The sequence below is a fragment of the Ixodes scapularis genome, unplaced genomic scaffold (genome assembly GCF_016920785.2).
Source record: "Ixodes scapularis isolate PalLabHiFi unplaced genomic scaffold, ASM1692078v2 PGA_scaffold18__7_contigs__length_3171195, whole genome shotgun sequence".
NCBI classification, from domain to species: domain Eukaryota; kingdom Metazoa; phylum Arthropoda; class Arachnida; order Ixodida; family Ixodidae; genus Ixodes; species Ixodes scapularis.
This window is the reverse complement of record NW_024609844.1, coordinates 2,789,598-2,812,359: the sequence shown is the minus strand read 5'-3', so window position 1 is coordinate 2,812,359 and position 22,762 is coordinate 2,789,598. Positions and strand designations below refer to the sequence as shown.

The window sequence follows — 22,762 nt, the reverse complement described above, 5'->3', positions numbered from 1 at the left end:
ATCCGTCGCATCATTTACAGACTTCAAACAGTTGCTCATTGGACGATTCGACAGCGAATCACGAAGCGCTCGACTTGAGAAGTTTATGGGGGCTCGTCAACAAGCAGATGAGGATGTCAGGGCCTTTGCGACCCGTGTGCAAAGACTGGGGCAGCGAACTTTGGTTCTTTACGACGGTGAGCGGGCCAAACAGAAGGAGGACGCTGCTAGAGAATTGTTGGAAGATCAAATGCTCACGCAATATGTGCATGGCCTAAGAGATCCAGTGAGGCGGTTCGATCTCTCTAGAGGTCCTAAGTCCTTTGAGGAGGCTGTCAGCGTAGCACATAAGGAGGAGAGGAATGACCAACAGGTTACATCAAACCAAGTGGTACGGACAGTAGCTGCAAATGACTCTGAACTTAAAGAAGTTCGAAGCCGTCTCGAACGAATCGAAGCAATGCTGCAGGAAGGAACGGCAGCTCGGGAGACTAGGGACCAGAGTAGTTTGAACTATACACAGAGATGTTACTCTCTCAGGTGTTTTAACTGTGGACAACTAGGCCACATTGCACGAAATTGTCAGGCCTTGATTTTTCGAAGTGATGGAAACACGGGAAAGGGACGGGGTCAAAAAAGAGATGGGCCAGTCACGGGGAGACGCCAGGAAAACTAGAACGGCTCCTCTCAAATGACCCCATTGAGAAGGAAGCCGATACGAAAGCGGGGTTAGTTAGATTATGTGGTGAGAGCAGTCCAATGGTTCAGTGCCAAGTAGGAACAACAGTAGCGGAATTTATTATCGATACTGGATCTAAGGTAACGCTCATGAAAGAGTCTGTGTTACGAAATCTTAAGGGAGGTGCTCCTTTCAGCCTTTCAGAAGCACATGCCCACACCGAACTGATTGGAATTACGGGGAAGCCATTGAAAACGAGCGGTTGTTTTGACGTTCCTTTCAAGATAGGAACCACTACGTTTCAACACCCCTGTTTTGCATGCGCGGACGATGTTATGCTTCCAGTTGCTGGAATATTCGGCCAAGATGTTGTGCGGAAGTATGGCATAGATATTCTGGCATCGGAGGGTATTCTTAGGATAGGAGGGCAAAGCGTACCTATTCTTAACTGGAGAAAAGACGACGATCACCACGCACCATCTGATGTACCATCAACCGAAAGTGTACGTTCTCCTGTATTTCTTACGAAAGAATGTGTAATACCACCGATTTCGGAGACAATGGCACTTGCCAGAGTGAAGCATTTGATGCCGATTTCAGGAGATGGTGTTGTAGAGATGCGCGAAATAGGTACACACGGACTATTAGGAGCAGATGTGGCCTTCGAATCGATAGCGATGGCGAGGTACCGGTGAGAATGGCCAACCTGACATTACAGGAACTTCGTGTAGCCAAGAATCAGCTAGTTGGAGATTTCATAAGTATTGTGAACGAAGGGTCGACTGGAGAGCCCGTTTTGCATTGCAGCGCACAGGCAAGAGAAGGGTGGCATCCTACTGAGCAATTCGATCTTGACCACCTGCAAGAGGAAGAAAAAACGTCAGTCCTAGATCTTCTTACAAAGTACAAGAGCGCATTCTCTCTCCATAAACTAGACCTTGGATGTTGCGACGTGATAAAGCACCGCGTGCCAACCTTAGTAGACGCACCTGTATACAGAAGAGCCTATAGAATCCCTTATGCAAAGCGAGAAGATATGGAACAGCAGGTCAAAGAAATGCTGGAGAAGGACATAATTGAACACTCCACATCCCCGTGGGGCGCTCCTGCTTTGTTGGCACAGAAGGCAGATGGGTCATTCAGGTTTGTGATCGACTACAGAGATTTGAACAAAGTGACTCGAGTTGATCCTTACCCATTGCCCAATATTGAGGAAACGCTTGCTCTCTTGGGGTCTGCACACTACTTCTCTGTCGTAGATATGGCCGCCGGTTACTGGCAAATAGTGATGGAACCGAGCGATAAAGAGAAGACCGCTTTCAATACACCAAGTGGGCACCATCAGTGGAAAAGGATGCCAATGGGATTGGTTAATAGCTCCGCCATTTTTCAGCGTACGGCGGATGCAATTTTGGCCGGCATTCTTGGGAAGACATGCTACGTCTATCTAGATGACATCATCATTTTCAGCCAGAGCTTCGACCAACATCTTAAAGATATCGAGGCTGTCCTGAGGAGACTACAAGCGGCAGGACTGAAATTAAAACCCTCAAAATGTTAGTTTCTTAAACAAGAAGTGAAGTACCTCGGACACATTTTGTCGAAAAACGGGGTTCGACCAGATCCAGAAAAGACGCAGTGTGTTAATGAATTTCCAAGACCAACAACAGTCAAAGAAGTTCGCCAATTTCTTGGTCTCATTGGATATTACAGGCGTCACATACCAGAGTTTGCCGAAAAAGCCAAACCTTTGACTGCTCTCACGTCAAAGAAGGTCACTTTCAGCTGGAGCACTGAAGCTGAAGCGGCTTTTGAGGTTCTGAAACATGAACTGACGCAAGCTCCTCTGTTGAGGTTCCCGAACTTTTCTAAACCATTTATTCTGATAACGGACGCGTCTCAAAGTGCACTGGGTGCCGTGTTGACGCAAGAGTTCGAAGGAAACGAGCACCCCATTGCATATGCAAGCAGGAAATTGAATCCGGCCGAACAAAAATATGCAGAAACAGAACAAGAATGTTTGGCGGTAGTCTGGGCAGTCAAGCAGTTCCGGTGTTACCTGTATGGAAGAAAGTTCAAGGTGTTAACCGACTGTCGTGCACTCAAATGGCTGATGAACGCCCGTGACCCCAGTTCTCGTTTATCACGCTGGAATTTACTGCTGCAAGAATATAACTTTGAAGTGGAGCATCGGGCTGGAAAAATGAATCAGAACGCGGACGCATTAAGCAGAGCTGTAGTCAGAGAAGTTATTCAATATGAACCACATTGTGATGTCGATCGTTTTATTGGTGCACAGCGAGAGGATCGAAAGTTAATCACGCTCATCTCCAAGTGCGAAGAGCAACCTGATAAGACATTCGGATGCTGTGTTATCGACTCTCGAGGCCTTCTTTGTCGGAGAGAGCAGACTACGTTGAAGCAAGACCGCCTTGTGAAGAACCGAATTGTTGTCCCCGAATCGCTTAAATATTACGTGATCCAACTATGTCATGATACACCTTACTCTGGACACCGAGGGACGGGCAAGACAAGCGAAAGGGTCCGAGAAAAGTACTTCTGGCACGGAATGCAAAAGAAGGTACAGAACTACTGTGCCCAGTGTGTGTCGTGCATACGTCACAAAGCGTCCCACAACAGAAGGCGAGCCCCTCTGCAAGTATTCGAAGAGGTTGCACACCCATTTCAAAGGGCAGGGATAGATATTGTGGGGCCATTTCCGACTACGACGGAAGGAAATCGTTATCTTCTGGTGTTTGTAGACCATCTTACCAAATATGCAGAAGTCGTCGCGATGCCAGGCCAGAAAGCCGAAACTGTTGCTAAAAAGTTTGTGGAACTCGTAATCCTTCGCCACGGGGTGCCTCAGCAAATCTTGACAGATCAAGGCCCTAATTTTACATCAAGACTGTTCCAGGATGTATGCACATTGCTAAGGATACGGAAGCTACAAACAACAGCATATCATCCCCAGTGCAACGGAGCCGTAGAGCGACCTAACCAAACCTTGGTCTCAATGCTATCCCACTATGTGCGTGCTGACCAGAAAGACTGGGACCAATGGATTCCGTATTGTATGTTTGCATACAACACAGCCAAACATGAAAGTACAGATGAGACGCCTTTCTACTTACTATACGGACGTAACGCTGATTTGCCGGATCTCTTATATGAGCCACCACCTGTCAATTACGATACACCTCAGAATTACTGCCGTCAACTACGTCACAGACTTACAATGGCTCATGAAACAGCACGAGAGAAACTAGCCAAATCAGCTGAACACAGAAAAGAACTGTACGATCGAAATTCGCAAAGAGCAACTTACAATATAGGCGATCTCGTGTACATTGAAGTAAAGGCCGTTAAACGAGGAATATCAAAGAAGCTGTTTCCTAAGTGGGAAGGCCCGTACCACGTGATTAAAAAACTATCTGAGGTTACGTATTGTGTCAAGAATGCCCGCACTGGGGAGCGGAAAGTGCTCCACGTGAACAGGATGAGGAAAACGACGGCAGGCGAAACGCGAATCCCGGAGTTAGCAGACAACCACCACAAACGCGCTCAAGACGAGGGATACTCTTTCTCATCCTTACCTCACAATTTGGCGCCCCGGGGACCTGCCGGAAACGAAGGAACAACGGTCGGGTACCCAGATAGAGAGCAGATCGCACCGGGGATTTTCGAAGAGTTCGATGTGACCGGGAGAATGACAACCAATGTGCAGCAGACAACGCCCCCAATGTCTTCGGTTGAACGTATAGAAGAATTGCCAATGGCACCCCCAGAACCTTCTGGAATGTCCCATTTTTACGCCCTCCGCAGTCGGGGACCAGTGTGAACAGACGTCTCTTATACTGACAGATAGTTAGTTACCCGTGGTTGTTTTAGGGCGCGACATAGTGTTGAATTCTTAGTGTGAAAGTTAGTTTCCTGCAGAACTTAATTGAATGTTTAGGCGGTTAGTTTAAGGCACAAAGGGGATTCTTGTTTCTAGATGTCTAAATTTTCTAGAAGGAAAATTTTTTTTTTGGTTGAGCGTGTGTGGTATGCGAGAATGGTGCGACGGTGGGGGTAGAGAAAAAAGAAGAGGACCGGAAAAAAAGGGCCGGTTGGGCAGGCGGTGGAAGCCGACCTTCGGAAGCCTGAACAGACGCCGTCATCGACCCTGGGACTTTGCGAAGGGGTCCCGATCGACGTCGATCTCCATTCTTCCCCCGCGACGAGCAGACACAGAAGGAAGACGGCTGACTGTGAGTGATGCTGACGAACACTGACTCAGTCGCCTACGTCGATCTCTGGATATCTACGGACTATGACATTTACTCTTGCTTCGTGTAGATAGTATTTCTTCTTCATTTATTCCAGTTTACTTTCTTATTTTTCCTACGTTTTCTTCTCGATTTCTTAATTTTATTCTAATTCTCAAAGTAAAACTTGTTCATATTCACAAGGTCTCCTAATTTGAAACGACCCTCTATAACATACACACACTCAGGTGTTGTGACGGATAGCAACGTCACAACGTGACTCCCCTGAGGTCACGTGACCCCCTCCTCGAGGTCACGTGACCCCCCGAGGTCGCGTGACCCCCGCCGATGTCGCGTGACCCCCGATGACGTCATCGTCACTGATGACGTCACCGGCATCCACATCGTCATCGTCATCATCACTGATGACGTCATCACTGATGACGTCATCGGCATCCATATCGTCATCGTCATCATCACTGATGACGTCACCGGCATCCACATCGTCATCGTCATCATCACTGATGACGTCACCGGCATCCACATCGTCATCGTCATCACCACTGATGACGTCAGCAGTGATGATGACGTCACCGGCATCCACATCGTCATCGTCATCATCACTAATGACGTCACCGGCATCCACATCGTCATCATCACTGATGACGTCACCGGCATCCACATCGTCATCGTCATCATCACTGATGACGTCACCGGCATCCACATCGTCATTGTCATCATCACTGATGACGTCACCGGCATTCGCATCGTCATCGTCATCATCACTGATGACGTTACCGACATCCCCATCGTCATCGTCATCATCACTGATGACGTCATCAGTGACGTCACTGATGTCGTCACCGGCATCCGCATCGTCATCGTCATCATCACTGATGACGTCATCAGCGACGTCACTGATGACGTCACCGACATTCGCATCCTCATCGTCACTGGTGAAGTCATCGGTGACGTCACTAATGACGTCATCGGTACCGCATCGTCATCGTCACTGACGACGACATCAGTGACGTCAGTGATGACATCATCGGCATTGGGGGTCACGTGACCCCCAAGGTCACGTGACCCTCCCTGGTTAGTTTAACCCCCCCCCCCCCCCCAGTGCCCTTCCCTCCTCCTCCTCAAGAGCTGCGCTCTAATTCGGCGTTACAGGGAGTTGTAAGCGGCTTTCACTTTTTTAACAAGTTTCACAAGTGGACAAAAAGATACATTCTCCAATTCTTCATCAGACGCGCCCTGCGAAGAGCCATATGGTTCGAGAAAGCGCATGTGAACTCAAGTGCTGTCATCTTGAACTTCGATTTTGCTGAAAGCTGGAGTGTCGTGATCCAGCGTGAAGTCGTCGCATTTTTACACCAACAGAATCAAGTTTACAGTGCGACATCGATCTTGTGGTGTACAAACTAGGGCGCCTTCATGTGCGCTTTGCTTAGGGTGGAGACATCTGACACTTTCGTCCCACACTTTTATTTCTCTGTTTTGTTCAGAAGCGCGTGAAAGAGCGTGTCCCTGCACGCGTTTGTGACGCTAACTGTGCTATGGCGACATTTTGTTCTCGTTGATTTCTTAGTATTTTATCCGTGAGCACATGCTGTCGGCATCGGGTACATCAAAAGGTGGCGTCACTCTAAACAGAACGACATTGAGGCACCCTAGTAGAATCACGACATACGTCTTCTACAGGTAAAGGAAAAAACGTCACCGGTGCTCTGAAGTTATAGTAGGTAACGTCACGGACGCTAGCTAATCCTCCGTATACACTGCAGGGAGGCGGGGAAAAACTGTTTCCATCCTACAGGCGGTCCTGTCGCTCTGGAGATAAGGGAACATCGAGTCGAATGATCAATTCGAGTTGTTTAATGATGTGCGTGAAAAGCATGGTGGATCTCCTTGTAACCAATTCATATTCTCGATACTTTCAAGTAGCACTCCTTGAAGACCAATTACCTAAAACAACCATTATAAAAGTAACGTTGATTTTCGCTAGACACGGGATACCTGAGACGGTCATAACAGACAATGGGCCCCAATTTCCATCTGCGTTCGTGTCTTCTAGCAAGGAATGGGGTTTCGACACGTTGCATCAAGCCCAAAATATACCCATAAGTGACGGTGCAGCAGAAGCCGCGTCAAGGTAGCGAAAAATGAAGTGTAAGAAGTCAACGGACCCTTATACAGCACTTTATCCATATCGTGCAACGCCATTAGCCTGTGGATTCAGTCCAGGAGATCTCCTGTTTTGCAGGGAAATTTGAACTCAGGAGCCGGTTCCACCACATTTGCTCTATCCGAAAGCGCCGGACCTCTCCCTGTTGCGAAAAACAGAGAGCCGAGCACAACACTAGAGAGCGTCTGACTTCGACGGGTGTTACAGAGTTAGGAGCTTGTCAAAGCTTGAGCCTTCGCAAAAATTATAGATAAAGGGCCTGAAGAAAGGGTAGACATACTTAGGAAGGCCGATTTGCCACGCTCATATTGGGTGTCCCGAAAGGATGCAATCGCCCGGCGAAACGCGAAGCATTTGGTTGTTGACCGAAGTGAGAATAAGGAGGACGACGAAATTTCCTACGATTGATTGCCAGGTAAAAACTTATACAGAGGCCACCAGGATGATTGCCCACTTGATATTCAGGTGGAGCCACAACGCAGCAACCAGGAAGTTAAAGTTGTTGGTCCTCCCGGTGGTGTGGGAGGCAAGTTCCGCTCCGATGGTCTGGAGCGTGGTGGCACGAACGTCGCTGAATGACGGGTCGACTCACTGCTTGAATAGAACTATGTGCATTTATTTACACTCTAGTTACAAGTCCCAACTTGGGAGACCATCCTGCCTTGGCTAAAGTCTCGACCCCCGTCTCCAATTTCTCTCCATCAAATCCAAAGTCCGAATCTCTCAAAATCCTCTCCACACTCTTTTTATAGGCCCGTAAGGGCCTCCTTTCCCCTCAGGAACCGACCAATCTCTTCAATGTCCACCACTCACACGTGGTACATTGTTTTCCAATGGTCGGCGAGCTGTCATCCTGGCGCTTCAACCGCCAAACCCAAATTCTTTGTAGAGTTGTTCTCTGCAATTTTTCCCAGTCTGACTGGCGCCAACCGCTAAGTTATTGCATCGGGCAAAAAGCGACAATTTTACATTAAGCGGCAAAACCCTCTATATACAGGCACATTCGGCTAAAAGCTACAAGCAGCTGCAAGAACGGGCTGTCCCAGGGATCTGTCCGAGCAGACTCCCGTAACCCGAGACGTTTCTTAACGACCGCGGGGGAACCGCTCCCGCATCTCGGCCGCTCTGCCCGAGCAAATGCTCCCTGCAAAACGCCGACACCCACAAAGAAAGCTAAAAAAAAAAATGCCGACGCAACTCTGGAAAGTTCTAACAAAAAAAAAAAAAAACGCCTTATTTAATAACCATGATTTCTATATACTTAACTCCTCCCCACAAAGACTGTTGCGTTGACACTTGATGTAAGGGCAACATAAATTCCTTCCCCGAATAGAGCACTGGGAAATATTCGAACCGGCCGCTTGGCCTACAGTTAACCAAAAGCAACAACGTCAACACTATGCTCTAAAAGTTCACCAAGCGCTCATCCGTAAATTTCGACAGAATCAAACGGCACTGATAAAAAAAGGATTACAATTCCAAAACCAGAAATACTAAAACGGTGAACACACTGCTGCCGCAGGAAAAGCATCTGAGCACACACCAGAATGGGCGCACAAAAGAAAAATTGTCATAATAGCTGTCATGTTCAAAATCACCCAAACTGCCACTAACGGTCACACACAAGTTGGTCCCACTCCTGAACATTCCAGGGTCCCGCAAAATCAGTGGTGGGAGCTCTCAAAACTGTGGTATAATCATCATGCCCTAATCATACCTGTCTCGCCTCGACATGCTTACCAACGCTATAAAGCTATGAAGAACGTTTCAAATAAGTGCGGGCTTCCAAACTTCTTCCGCTGAGAATAAAAATCAAACACAAAAAAATATTATGGAGAATATAAAATACCGAGAGGCCAACCGAACAGCAAAAGAAAAATTATTTAGGACGGCCTTGAGATAAATGTAGGCTACAGGTGAAGCAAAAACTGAGTAGCCTCGCCAGCTGCCCCCCTAAACGTGACCGTCTTCTCGTCCATCTCGTTGTCATTAAAGACGTTCTGAGGAGTGCCTGGGGCGGCGCGCAGCCGGTCGATTCCACGACACTCACTGATCCCGAGCTCAAACTGGAGGTCTGCCGTTTTCGCGTGCGAGCTCTGGCCACTAGCCGGAGTGATTTCTTTGTGTTTTCCGTGCTCATTTGGCACTTGCCGCCCCCGCAGCACTTTGCGTCCAGACTCCCCCTTCTGGAGTAGCGCGACGCAACCTTCTTCGTGGGCGTCGCCCTAGCCGTACGATGCTCCGCCGGCTTGAACTTCGGCGACGACACGGCCTCGGTCCCGAAGTCGGTGCCTCTCCGCAGTCGGAGCTTCCGTCTCGGCGCCTGGATCGGAGGGATCAAGACCCTTCTCGCCGTCCTCTCGCCGGCGTTCCCGTTCCCGCCGTGGCCGTCCGCGTCGTAGCCCGGAGCCGATGCAGAGTTGGACCCGGAGTATTTCTCGACCGCCAACCTGTCGTTCCGCCCCTTGCGCAGCTGCTTCGTCCCAGCCTGGGACGGCCCTTGCGTCCCCAGTGCTGCGGCGACCGGTGCGCCGAGGTCCCCGGGATCCCTACACTCGAGGTCGCCAAACAGGGTCGTCCCCTCGTCGCCGCCATCACCATCGCTCCCGCTCTCGCCTCCTTGCGTCACCGGATCACCGGTGGGTGCATCTGCCTCGTCGGCGCCAGCTCTCCTATTAACGGGCTTCACCTCGCGGCCGCCGCGGTCCACGCCGTAAGCGTCCTCCTTGCGGTCTTCTTCCGGATCTTCACCCTTTTGCCGCTCAAGCAAGGTTTCGGGCCAACCGTCGTCTTCGTCGTCCGTTTTCCTGGTGGGCGTGGGGTGCCCCTTGCCCGCCTGAACCGCCGGCTCGACCTCGATGTCGCCGCAGTCATCGCCGTCCGCGTCTGTCTTTTCTTCGTACTCCATGGTCTCCTACTCGAGCACCCCATTCCCCAGCGTGTCCTCAGTTGTGTGTCGGAAGTGCTGGTCTGTCTCATTTTCCATCACTTCAATTTCTACCGCTTCCCTCTCGGGAACCGATCGAACTTGCAATAGTTCTCTGTACACCTCTGGAATAAGCAACGCTCCCAAACTGTCCGACAGCTCGTCGGTGATCGCACACAGTGTGAGGACTTGCTGGCCCGTGCTTTCTCCCTCCACTACTGAACTCGGTGGCACGTATGCAAAATCGGCGGTTACCACCGTTCCTAACGCTCCTTTCAACTTGATTGTTCCTTCACTATATTCTAAATACGCCGCAGGAACCGTTTCCAATCTCAACACCGTAATCTCTGTGTCGGGATCTAGGCAGGCCTTCAGATGTCTGTCTGCCACTACGAGATCCACCCACCTGAGGCTCATACCGTCCCTTTTGACGCAAGCTTTAGCTATTTCCGCTGGTATAGACGCCACCTGGGCTACTAATTTTCGCGGGTCATGTTTGTTTTGGCTCGCCTGACCTTCGTCTGCTTGCCTTCGTGATTGCTGACAGTTTCTCTGGATATGTCCTAATCGACCACAACCAAAACAACGAATTGCCCTCGTTTGGTCTGCGCCGCGTCCCCCACCGCCAGTCGTCGTCGGCACAGTCTCCTTCGACTGCCCATCTCGCCCTCGAACGGGTGCGTTGTCCGACGCTTTCTCCCTGCCTTGAGGCTTTCTCCTACGACGGCTTTCGTCAAAGTTCTCTGCCAGCTCAACTACCTCCTTTGGCCTAAGCCACCCTTTCGTCTCATTTTGGAGAATGTAGGCTCTCATTTCGTCTGGCATGGCTTGCTTTAACCTATCTGACACCATGAGGTGCTTCAGCTTATCCAGCGTCTGAATTTCGCGACTGTTCAGATAGTACAAAAAGAATGTCTCCAGTTTGGTGGAAAATTGTGCCCACGACTCGCCTTCCGTTTTTTGAGATGTGAGGAATAACCTTCGGTATTCGTTGGCGGTCATCTTAAGCTCCCTAAGAATTTTGTCTTTCAATTCAAGGTACGGCATTATCCGACCGTCTGACTGATTCGGGCTAGAAGCCCTCATTCTTTCCATTAAAAATGGAAGAATGGTGGCCCCCTGTGCTTCCGCTGGTATGCTTAGCGACGCGAACAGCGTGTTTACGTTTTTGAACCACCCTGGGACCATGGACTCGGCCTCTGGCATCTGAGCCAACACCGCGCGCAGCTCCTTTGCGTATTCCGACATCTTGCTTCTTTCGCCCTCGTCTTTTCCGTCGCGACACGACTTCTCCTCTGCCTGCTTCGCTTTAAATTGTGCCATCTGGAGTTCCAGTTTTAGAGCTACAATTTTTAGCTTGAGCTCGTTCTCGCTCTTACTCCCTCACCCCTCCGACACGGCGTCCGGCATGGCTGGGCTCTCATCGCCGCTCTCACTCGTCGCTCCCTGGGCTCCTATGGTCATTGACCGAGTCACCACTGACATGCGAAACCCGGAGGAAACAGAAATGAGTCCCACCTGTGTCAGTGCGCTGCTCCTGAGGCGAGGACTCTCCGGTGTCGCTGGACGTCACCCGCCGAAGTTGGCCTTGGGTTGGGGCCCGGCTGGTCCGTTTTTGGGGTCGCGACACCACGCAACTTCTCACGTAGACGATGCTGCGTCGTCGCTGTATTTTCGGCCGTAACCTACGAAGCTTCTCGCATGGATGTTGGTCCGCCCACTCGTCCTCTTCGGGTCGTAACCCACAAGGCCTCTCACGAGGATGTCGCCTTGTTCGCATCGGGTCGAAACCCACAAGGCCTCTCACGGGGATGTCGCTTTCTTCTCTTTGGGTCGAAACACACGAGGCCTCTTACGGGGATGTCGCCACGTCCACCTCGGGTCGAAACCCACCAAGACCTCTCACAGGGATGTCGTCCTGGTTACTTCGGCCCCGAGCCCACGAGGCTTCTCACGTCGATGTTCCCTCGTCCACTTGCTGACGTCCGGTCAAAACCGCCAAGACCTCTCACGGGGGGGCCGTCATGGTCACTTCAGGCCGGAGCCCACGAGGCTTCTCACAGGGATGCTGCCTCGTCCGCCCGCTGAGCCGAAGCTCGCGTACTTGCCCGCAGGTCGCCGCCACGTCGTCTCACCGGAAATCACGCTACCATCCTGTTGACTGCGCCAGTTAAAGTTGTTCGATCCTCCCGGTGGTGTGGGAGGCAGGTTCCGCTCCGATGGTCTGGAGCGTGGTGGCACGAACGTCGCTGAATGACGAGTCGACTCACTGCTTGAATAGAACTATGTGCATTTATTTACACTCTAGTTACAAATCCCAACTTGGGAGACCATCCTGCCTCGTCTAAAGTCTCGACCCCCGTCCCCAATTTCTCTCCATCAAATCCAAAGTCCGAATCCCTCAAAATCTTCTCCGCAATCTTTTGGTAGGCCCGTAGGGGGCCTCATTTCCCCTCAGGAACCGACCAATCTCTTCAAATTCCACCACTCACACGTGGTACACTGTTCTCCAATGGTCGGCGAGCTGTCATCCTGCCACTCCAACCGCCAAACCCAAATTCCTTGTAGATTTGTTCTCTGCAATTTTCCCAGTCTGACTGGCGCCAATCGCTAAGTTATTGCATCGGGCAAAAAGCGACAATTTTACACTAAGCGGCAAAATTCTCTATATACAGGAACATTCGGCTAAAAGCCACAAGCAGCTGCAAGAACGGGCTGTCCCAGGGATCTGTCCGAGCAGACTCCCGAAGCCCGAGACATTTCTTAACGACCGCGGGGGAACCGCTCCCGCATCTCGGCCGCTCTGCCCAAGCAAACGCTCCCTCCAAAACGCTAACACCCACAAAGAAAGCTAACAAAAACAACAATGCCGAAGAAACTCTTAGAAAGTTCTAACAAAAGAAAACACCTTAATTAATAAGCATGATTTCTAAAAACTTAACTCAGGAGATCCAGGTAAAGGCACAACGTGGGTACACTACACGATCAGAAAAATTGGTGAGGACACCAAGTCGATTTGGACAAAAAGGAGAAGGGGAGATGTCGTGTACCCGCGTTTAAAGACGACGAAGCAGGTCGGACACGGGGACTTGGAGCTCGTGCGGGGATTCGGGCTGGCTCAAGACGCATAACTTCATTTCATTTTCATTCTATGTAGTACATAGCTCAGTAAACCCAGCTACCACAAAACAACGGTGATAAAGGAAAGCAACATGAAGGCCAGAAAGGACGAGGACGAGGAAAAACATAGTTATATGGCAGCTTGTACACTTGTTTACGTTCTTCAATGACATCGATCCTTTCAGCGGCGGCCCGATTAAAGACGGAAGGGAAAAGTAGAGAAAGAAAGAGGTAATTGAGGAGGGTCTTTGTCGGTGAAGTGACGCCCGTGGAGAAGTGGCTTTAGACCACGTTAGAAAGTTGTTGCAGTTGGTGACGAAGATACGAGATTCTAGTGTCATAGAGGCTGAGAGAGTGGGAGCTAATGTTACACAAGGTGTGACGCATGGCGAAGGCCTCGATAATCTTCCGGTCATACCATACTGTGTGTGTGCGCCATTGAACTCGGGGTCGCAACTTGTGCGGGCGTTGACATGCTGAGCTATTGGGTGGACGTTTTGAACGGATGAGTTGGATGCAGCTTGTTTCACCTCATTGGCGTGCTCTCTCATGCGATCATTGAGATACCGGCCGGCTGAACAATATACTGTGCTCCGCAGCGAAGCGGAATGGAGTAGGTATCGCGCTGTTCACACGGGGGGCATATTTGGTGACATTTTGTCGTGCAAACCTGTGGTGGGGTCGGATTGTCGATATTTTTTCGGAGCGAGGATAGTTTCTGGAGGCCTGTAAAAAAAAAACCTCAGTGTTTTGTCGGAGAACAGCGATTTAATTTAGTGCTTTGTGCTATGAAATTCTGGGATAAAGGCGTATCGAGGGGCAAGATGGGCGCTCTTGGGCTTGTTGGTCTCGCAGGCAGCCCGCCTTGAGAAGACAGGCGAGATGTCCCTCGCAACTTTCGAACACATAGTGGGGATAGAAGTTGTAGCGCGCCGAGGTTATTAGGTTTTTAACGATTCCACTTTTTACGCTTTTTGAATGGTAACTGTTGAAAGGAAGTACCGGCTTCCGTGATTTCTGCTGAAAAGACCAATATATGGTGGACATCACTCGTTTAGTTTCGGTTTCTCCTCCGGCGTCTAGCAACTAGAGCCTGCGGCGGTATGCCACCGGAGGGCGCGGGCGTCTGCGTAAACAGTTTCATGTTTCACTTTCGAAACTGGAGGGACGCGCCGCACCGGGGCCAACACGCGCATGTATTGCGTTACCTTGTGTAGTCACTATAAGGAACAGTTTTATGTATCGGACATCTCCACTACAAGGGTTTAGCCGAGTGTCTAGAAACTGCAGTCCCTCCTGTGTGGGATCGTCTCTCTTGAATTTGAGACCATGCGAGTTCTCAAAGAAGGTGTGCGTGAAGACTGAGGAATCTAAAGCACCTTTATGTACGACGAGATATTCCTCGACACATCTGTAGGCGGAGGTGCCTGGCGCTAGATTTGTGAGGGCCTTATCTAGCTGCCTGTGGAAAAAGAACAAGTGAATTTCACTCAATATGGGGCCAAGCGCAAACCTATGCAGACTCCGGCTTTCTGTGCATAAACCTGACCCCTGATCCGCAACGACAGCCGAGCGCAGGTGCAGGTCGACTGGTTCAAGAGATTCTGTAACTGAAATTGCTGTTGAGTTCTGAAACTTCACGGCACCGTGGAGATGTGGAGCTTCGGCAACGAAACTGAGTAGGGGGTTGGGGGAGGGGGGAGATCAAGGCTGTAATGCATGTCTTCCACGTCACTTGAAAAGACGGCGATGATATCACGAGCTGTATGGATATCACCTAAGGCCTTCAGGATTTCAGTGGAGTTTTGAATGCAGAAGGGATGGGCAACATTTAGGACAGAGAGGTATCGTGGCTGCGCACATGCACAGCTACTTAAAAGCGTCATATGTGAAGAACAAAATCAGTGCCAGCCCATGAATTTTTCTGAACAAGTAGTCCTTTCATTTTGGTCACAACTCAGCAGATAGCACAAGCGGCCATAAACGAAGAAACAAAAAATTCCAAAATAACTTCGTATTATCTTTTCGCTGATTTTCGACAAAATGGAGCAACCTATACTGAAATCGAAAGCTGCTAATTTGTGTATGCAACAATCTACCTCGTTTACACTAACATTATTTTTCAACTGGTGAAACATATAGTAAAATAACCTCTTTTTGTCTTAGATTAATTTGTTTTTGCAGATTCAAACCGTTTCACAGAAAATCAAATTGCAAATTTTGAAAGAAGGGCAATATGCGAACAACTATATAATGAAATTTGTTTGACAGAAGTTTGGATACCTTGTGTTAACACCTAACGGAGGTCCACTTGTACCACAAAACAACGCCTATTTTTGCCGGTTACTTTTGTTTTCATGCGAGTCTTAAAACAAACGTTAGGCACAAATCCTTATGCAATTCAGTACTCATTTTGAAAGTAGACCCATCAATGACTGTTACAAGTTTCAGACGCACGAATCGAGCCGATGTCGTGAAATCGATCGTGTATCTACTTTCATGAAGCCTGTATAGCATGAAATATACCTCTTAAACAAAAATGAAATTGAAAAAAGGGCCATCATATGCAAAGCAAACGCTCTTAATCTACAGATTAAAAAAAAATTAGAGACAAATCGGTTCAAACTACCAAACCATGAATAAACAAAAGCGCCACTTTTAACATGTTCACGTGGTTTCATTTTTAATTTACTCATGCTTACATTTGATATTAAGATAAATATAATTTACTGTTCTACTCACTGGTATATATTAAATATAATCCAATTCATCAGGTAGAGACCAATCGTTATAATACCGTATAGTCATTTTTAATGACCGCCGTGGGTCCTCATCCTTAAAATACCCCTGAAATAAAAATATATTTTTTAAACAGTCTGATAGGGACGCGCAGGTTAAAAAAATTAATCTTATGCGAAAATAAATGTCTTAGAGCAATATTCGCGGCGCGAGACGCGATTTAGTCAGTCACGCTCAGGAGGAGAGAGCGTATGACCATCTCGTTGAGGTGGAAAGTGTGCATAACCATTGCGTGACGTCATGGACTGTCCGCGCAGAATTTAAACTAAATTTCTCGGCGCCAATATTGCTCTAAATTGTTTTTTTGCATAAAATTTATTTTTTGACAAACCTTTCTCAACCAGACTGTCTTTTATTTTTTTTTCCTTTTAAGGGGCTCTTTAAGAAACGCGGATGTGGCTTATTGTTTTCACGCCTCTTGCTTCGCGATTCGTTCTTCGGCGTGCTTAGTGACCAACCCGCCATTCAATGGGATGCGGAGCAATAATATATTGTGTTCGTTACACGCCATGCCGTGGTTTTATAAGTGTGAGTGCCTACGGAACATGCTCGGTAAGGCTGGCTTGACACCGATCCCCGTTTCAGCGTCTTGAGTTTGTTCCTTCTCTAACTCCTATCTCGCGCGTTAACACGCAGCAACCACTGCAACAGCGGTGTGATAACAAGTGTATTCATCGTGGAAACAGCAAAGTTCAAGCACCATTTAGACAGATACTAACGTATTTATAACGTCAGTTAGACTTTTTATCCGACATTGAATAATAACTACAGTCCACCTGAACCACTTCCATAAAAGCCACACAGCAGCACACCAGGGCAGAATAAAGGGGCCTCAGTTCTCCGCACTTGTCAGGCGGTCACGTGAAGCCACATTCTGTTGGGTTCATGCTAACTTTATTTTTTTCAGTGTTGCAGCAAGCAAGTAGAACAAGTACAAATCAATCTTAAAAAAATATTTTTTTTTTCTCCCAGTCAACACTAAATGTTTGTCAATTGATCTCCGAATTACGCTAAAAATGCCGTCTCAAACGGCACGTTCTAATTGTGTTATCTGATTGACAACCATTTATAAAGATAAACTGCCTGTTTATATTGCCTTTATTTCTTTTAGAGAGGACGACTTTGAATGCCTGAGAATTGAAAAGCATGAAAAAAATCTAGATACAAAAAGGCTGCCTGGCAGTTTTACAACTCCAAACGAAACTTGTGAGAAGAAATTTAAAGCTCGCAATCGTGCTGGTGGATTTCACGAAGATAAGGTAACAACAGCGCAATATGAATGTTATACGTATAGGTTTTACGACGACAGGTGAATGAATATCCATAAAGCCAAATTTAGATAATGCTTTTTACTTGGACGCCCCAAACCGGAATGATCAGGAAACGATATATTTATAGAATACCTCATAATTATCTCAAATTATGTTCGTACATCTAGACATCCCCATATCCAAAATAAAATGGCGCATAAGAATTGTTTTAAGTTCGTAAACTAAAAAAAGTAATTATATATACGTACTCAGTACGTAATTATGAGACTAACATTTTAAAAAAACTAAACTTATCCAAGGAGCATAAAAATATAACTTGGTAAATCTTGTCATTCTGCAAAAACATCCTTTTATTTTTTTTTCAAACAGCCGTTATTTAGTGGCATAAAATTATTGTTATAGACCGACACGTGGGCTTGACGTCACAGAGCTGCTGCGGCGCTGCGATCGCACCGGAGCCGGGTGGTGTGGGCCAAAGGGCGCATGTTTCACATGGACGTCACTGCATTTCAACGTCCCGCAAAACTGTGTTAGCCATTAATAGCAGCGAAAGGTACAGCAAAAGTATCGGATTTATATTTCACAAGTTAGCGGTGGACTGTGAACGGCGCAGAAGGTGGATAATATCTTTGGGTCGAAAAGAATGGTCACCTCGCGCAGACGACCGTTTGTGCGGCAAGCACTTTCTTAAAAGCTAGAGTGGCTTCCATCTCAATCTCCGTCCCGAGACTTGCTCATGTACAGAGAAACCGTCGCCTTATCGAGACCACCCAGATTTTATTCCCACGGTCTTCGCGCACAAAGCACCGGCCAAGCGCTTGTCTGTGGCTCGCTACGCCCGTGCTACCAAGCGGAATGAGATCTGCGGTAGAACGGACAAAGCGTCACCGCTTGTCGTGCCTTCTGATTACGAGGTTCAGAAAATATCATACCTTGACTTGAGGGATGCTGTGTGTATTTAATCGGTTATTAAATACACTTCCGCAGACCCACAGTCTCCGGATCTTGCCAGCTGCGCGGAAACAGGCTCGAAGTAATTGTAGGCCTCGAGAGACTTGTATGCTTGCACCGTGTCGGTCGTGAACTTGCTTGGCGCAAAAACTAAATAAACAACGACGTGAGCCATCGACGTCGGTGGCAGCAACTTCACGTCGGAAGTCCAGCGGGCCTGTTTACGGCGTACGGATCGTCGAAGGCAACGCCGTACACGTACAGTTTGTCTCGATACAATAAGCCTGCATAACGTACGACATATGTTTGCAGAAAATACGACGCACAAATCAACCTATAATCGTCACTACAACGCCAACAACGAGCGCATGCCAGGCAACGCAATAGCAAAACACGGAGAGCCTGGCCGCTTCTGCCCACATAGCTTGTGCCTATGCGCGGGCTTCCGGCAGCGTTCGTAAACAGAGCCGTGCCTGCCGGTTTATACTCCATACTATAAAATAAATTACAGTTTATATACTACAAATATATAGTTACTTAGGTAAAACAAAGCCAAACCTGTGACTTTAGAACTTTTAACTTTTGAAAAATGTAAGAAATAAGTCACTTGTTAGTTCATCTTAAGTCATTATCTCCGTCTTCTGTACTTGAATAATCTCGGTTTGTTAAATGTATTTATATACTAAATGTTTATTTTACACTCGCTGAAAATTCCCAACTGTAAGCATAGTCATTTCTCGTTAATACGTACCCAGTTAATACAAATACCCGGCTATATGGACACCACTTTCGAGGACAAGCTGGAAAGAAACAAGCATTTTTGTCTCATTATTATGTACAACTCACATTATGAGCGATCTTCTGTGGGAACAGTGGTATCCATATTAAGGAGACATCACTGTGTGTCACTGATGCGTTTAGTTGACCTTTGCATACAAAACAAGATATAATTTAATTGTGCTTCAGCATTATACATTGTGTGTGGAAGCCGCATACCAATATATTTGTGCAGCGTTTAGTGCGTAGAAAGTTAGCTGTATAAAATTATGTGCAGAAATCGCGCATATCATCAAAACCTACTTTGTATAGCAGAACCGTTCTGCTGCGTTCTTTACATTTTGCTTCTCGCGCTTGTCCGGGCGACAACAGAACTTTCTTACACGCGCCGCGCTCCCCGCAATGCAAACAAACAAAAGTCATAAGGGCGATTGAATTCATATAGTAGCCTTGATTCCTGTCTATGGTTAAATAAGAACGTGACAATCGACATATAATAAAATGTTGTCACACATTTAGTGATTAACGCTTTTTCTGCTTAAGGGATAGAGTAACATAAGTAATCTTTCTTAGTTCCAAGAAACTATGACAAGCTCCGTTCCTGACGCGAGTTTTCACTTAATGCTTCAATTTCGTTATAGAAGTCACAGACGGGATATGAAGAAACTACCATGTCCTAAAAAGCGTAATTTATATATAGCACATTGGAAGAATAAAAAAAATAAAATACGCGACAGTCAGTTTGGTTGGATTAAAAATTTAACAGTGGGATTTTGGCACTCCCCTGCAGAACAGCACGCGACGGTAAGAGCACGTGGCAAAAAATTACAAGTCATCCCACGCTGTAAAGGTGGATGACCAGCGAAGCTGTTTAGCACGCGACACAGACGGTGGTGTTTGCCGCGCGCCGCCGATGAAATTCTCGTTGCCAATCCCGCCGTTGCTCTTCGTAGGAGCGTTGCTCTTCAGAAGCCGGAACTTTACGCGGCCTCCCCATTACGACGAGAGAAGCGAAAATGAAAATGAAGAACGGCAACATGTCATTTTGCTTTTTTTATATGTTTGCTCGGACGACTACCGCCTCGCGGGTGAGCCGCAGGAAACTAGACACGCGCGACGGGACCGCCACCCCGGGAGAGCTGATGGAAATAGACACGCAAGCGCGTGGAACGACCGCAAAGAGGGGGGCGCTGCGAATTCTGTCGACGTAGAGTTTCTGAACTTTATGTTTACGTACACCAAAAATCCACGGAATCCTCGCCGTGAACAGCTTCGCTATAAAATACTTTTATTTGCTCACGCCACCATCACACTTTGGGACCTTCAGGCACCTTTATTATACACACATGTAGATACATTACGCAGACCAGTAGCATCAGTTGAACGTATACATTGGGCGCATGCATATACACGGCACATCAAACATCAATGGGTCATTCCGTGTCAAACGTCCCAGACGTTGCTCTCGGCCGCCTTCGATTCACAAAAATAGTTCATGGCCTTTTGCCGCAATGTCCGTAGCCATGCCCTAAAATATTTTTGTCGAAAATATTTTTTGATGAATTGAAAGCGGCTTTAACTTTTAAAAACAGCGTAAAACTAGGCATCAATCAATAATTGACGAAAAATACGATTTTTTATAAAACACTCAACAGTATTTGTTTTCTTAAATTTGTATGGCTTTCGATTTACAAGGTGGTTTGGCTTACGCACTTCTGTTTAATTTAAATATTTCTTGAACACAATTTTTTATCAAACGTTTTTGAAATTTTGTTGTTTTAGTAAAAATATCTAATTGCTCCCTTGACTTTATAGAACGTTTTACCGGCTGCCTTGCAGGTATATAATCTATTAAAATATTTAAAACCGCTCAATTAAATATGTTGAAGTAAAAAGAAAATCCTGAAACTGCCAAAAAGTGCGTTATGACGCTTAAGAGCCGTTTATTTCGCCCTGAGGGGGTCCAAACAAAAATACAAAATATGGTGGGTTCGGAAGAACAATCGGTTGCATTTTGATTCTGAAAGTTTGATCAAATTGATTTTTTTTTTGTTTAAGGCGAGAAAACAATTTTTGAAGTAGAACTCTCGCACCATAAACCAGCGTCGGTTCTTAACGCCTCTTCGCCGCACAGCACGCCATTTGCAACGATAGCCGACACGAGTAGACCCAAAGAAAAAATGGAGTTTGCTGCCGCTTCCCCTTGTCCGTCTTTCCTGCTGCAAAGGAAGAAACGGCGGGCATCGTGCTGATAATCGGAGGTGCCGCCAGTGCGTAACCGTAGCAAGCCCGTTGTGCCCTTCGTACCTGAGGGCGGCTCCTCACACTCCGAAACGCGATGCCTAATCGACGGGCGGCATCAGCTGATGTGATCTCCTGCTAAAAATGAATACGCTATAATATCACCGCGACATCTAGCCGTCACGAATACTGCGGTGAAAAGCGGAACTATTCAGCAACGCAGCAATTTGCCGTTTCAGCGCCGATTGAAACACAAACGAGGCGTGAGCCTCGTACGGCGGGCATTCGTTAACTCCATATCGCCTCGTCGTTTGAGACTGTTCGTTCACGAGACTTTTGTGTTGCTGTTAACATCTGTCCTGACGTTGACAAGAGAGAGTGATTGGGATGTGTACGTGAGAATCGGCTAACTTACTAGTGGATACTCTGACCCGGCGGCGCTAAGCATCTGCTGATATCAATACATTGGAAGACCACATTAGGACACCGCCGCTCAAGACGATTGAAATAGGAAAAGCCATAAAGTAACAAGGGTAGGAAAGCCTCTTCCCACCAAGATCTACCCGACAACTCGAGGTCCCGCTGTCTACCTGCGTGCGCACAACGTGACGCCGTGACCTCGACCATCGGAAATGGTCGAGCGCAACGTCAGGGACGTTTGGCATGGAATGACCCCAATAGAACCCCACACGACACCGATTACTACTCTGAGCTCTGCGTTTCCACCTTTTATACTGGTCGTTTTGAACCCACAGATTTTATCGGTGACCACCAAAGCAATAAATAATATTCCCAGCATGTTGATCTTCTTGCAGTAATGTCATACCTCTGAGAGTATTTTTAACGGCTCAGGGGATGAATCTCTTAGTAAAAAGAAGGCGCTCACGCCGTAATTATTTGAAAGCCAATATATCAAGCCGCTCAACTGCGATTCCAAACCATGTGTTTGCTTCCTCGCATGGGACGTCGTAGCCAGTATTCATATTGCAGTAATTGTTTCTATTTGTGCTGTTCGTGTGCGGTTTCAGTTGTCGTCTTGAATTAATAACTGTAGAGGAGGTATTCACTACGTAAAAGCGAAGCTTCACGGGCAGAGAAATTATCTTTCTGATCAACTTGAATGCAGTCAAAGCCGCAACTTGCGGCAGGTGCTAAGTGTACGGAGCTACGCCATGGCGAGCTCGAAAACATCTAGCGCTCACCCCAGCGCGCCACTTGAAGGGCAGTTTCTCCAGGAATCGTAGTATATTTAAACAGCAAAATAAAAGATAGCTTTTTCTTGACGATTTTACCTACCATTATTTCTTAATGCTAAAGTTCCATACTCTAAATACGCACTTTTCGTCAAATTTTCATACCTTTCAGTCCTTTCCCCGGTGCGAAATCGTCTCGGAAAGGCGACAACAGGACATCGCAGACGACAGTTACATTGTCCAACCTACGATAGGAGCTATGATTCCGACCAGTGTTCCAACATGGCTATCCCACGTCGATCGATTGCACCGTAATCCCTCAAGCGCTTTTAAACTCTTTGATGTAAAGCGGAATGTCAACCTGCGACTCCCCACCCCCCCCCCCCCC

General features: G+C 47.5%; 1 protein-coding gene across 1 annotated transcript in view; it reads left to right on the top strand.

Moving 5' to 3' along the window:
- LOC115323018 overlaps positions 1 to 22,762 on the top strand; it is a 189,103-nt gene that overhangs the window by 141,050 nt on the left and 25,291 nt on the right. Inside the window, exon 11 of the mRNA XM_040205305.1 lies at positions 17,053 to 17,200. Coding sequence (XP_040061239.1) covers positions 17,053 to 17,200 — 148 coding nt within the window. The remainder of the gene's footprint in view (positions 1 to 17,052; positions 17,201 to 22,762) is intronic.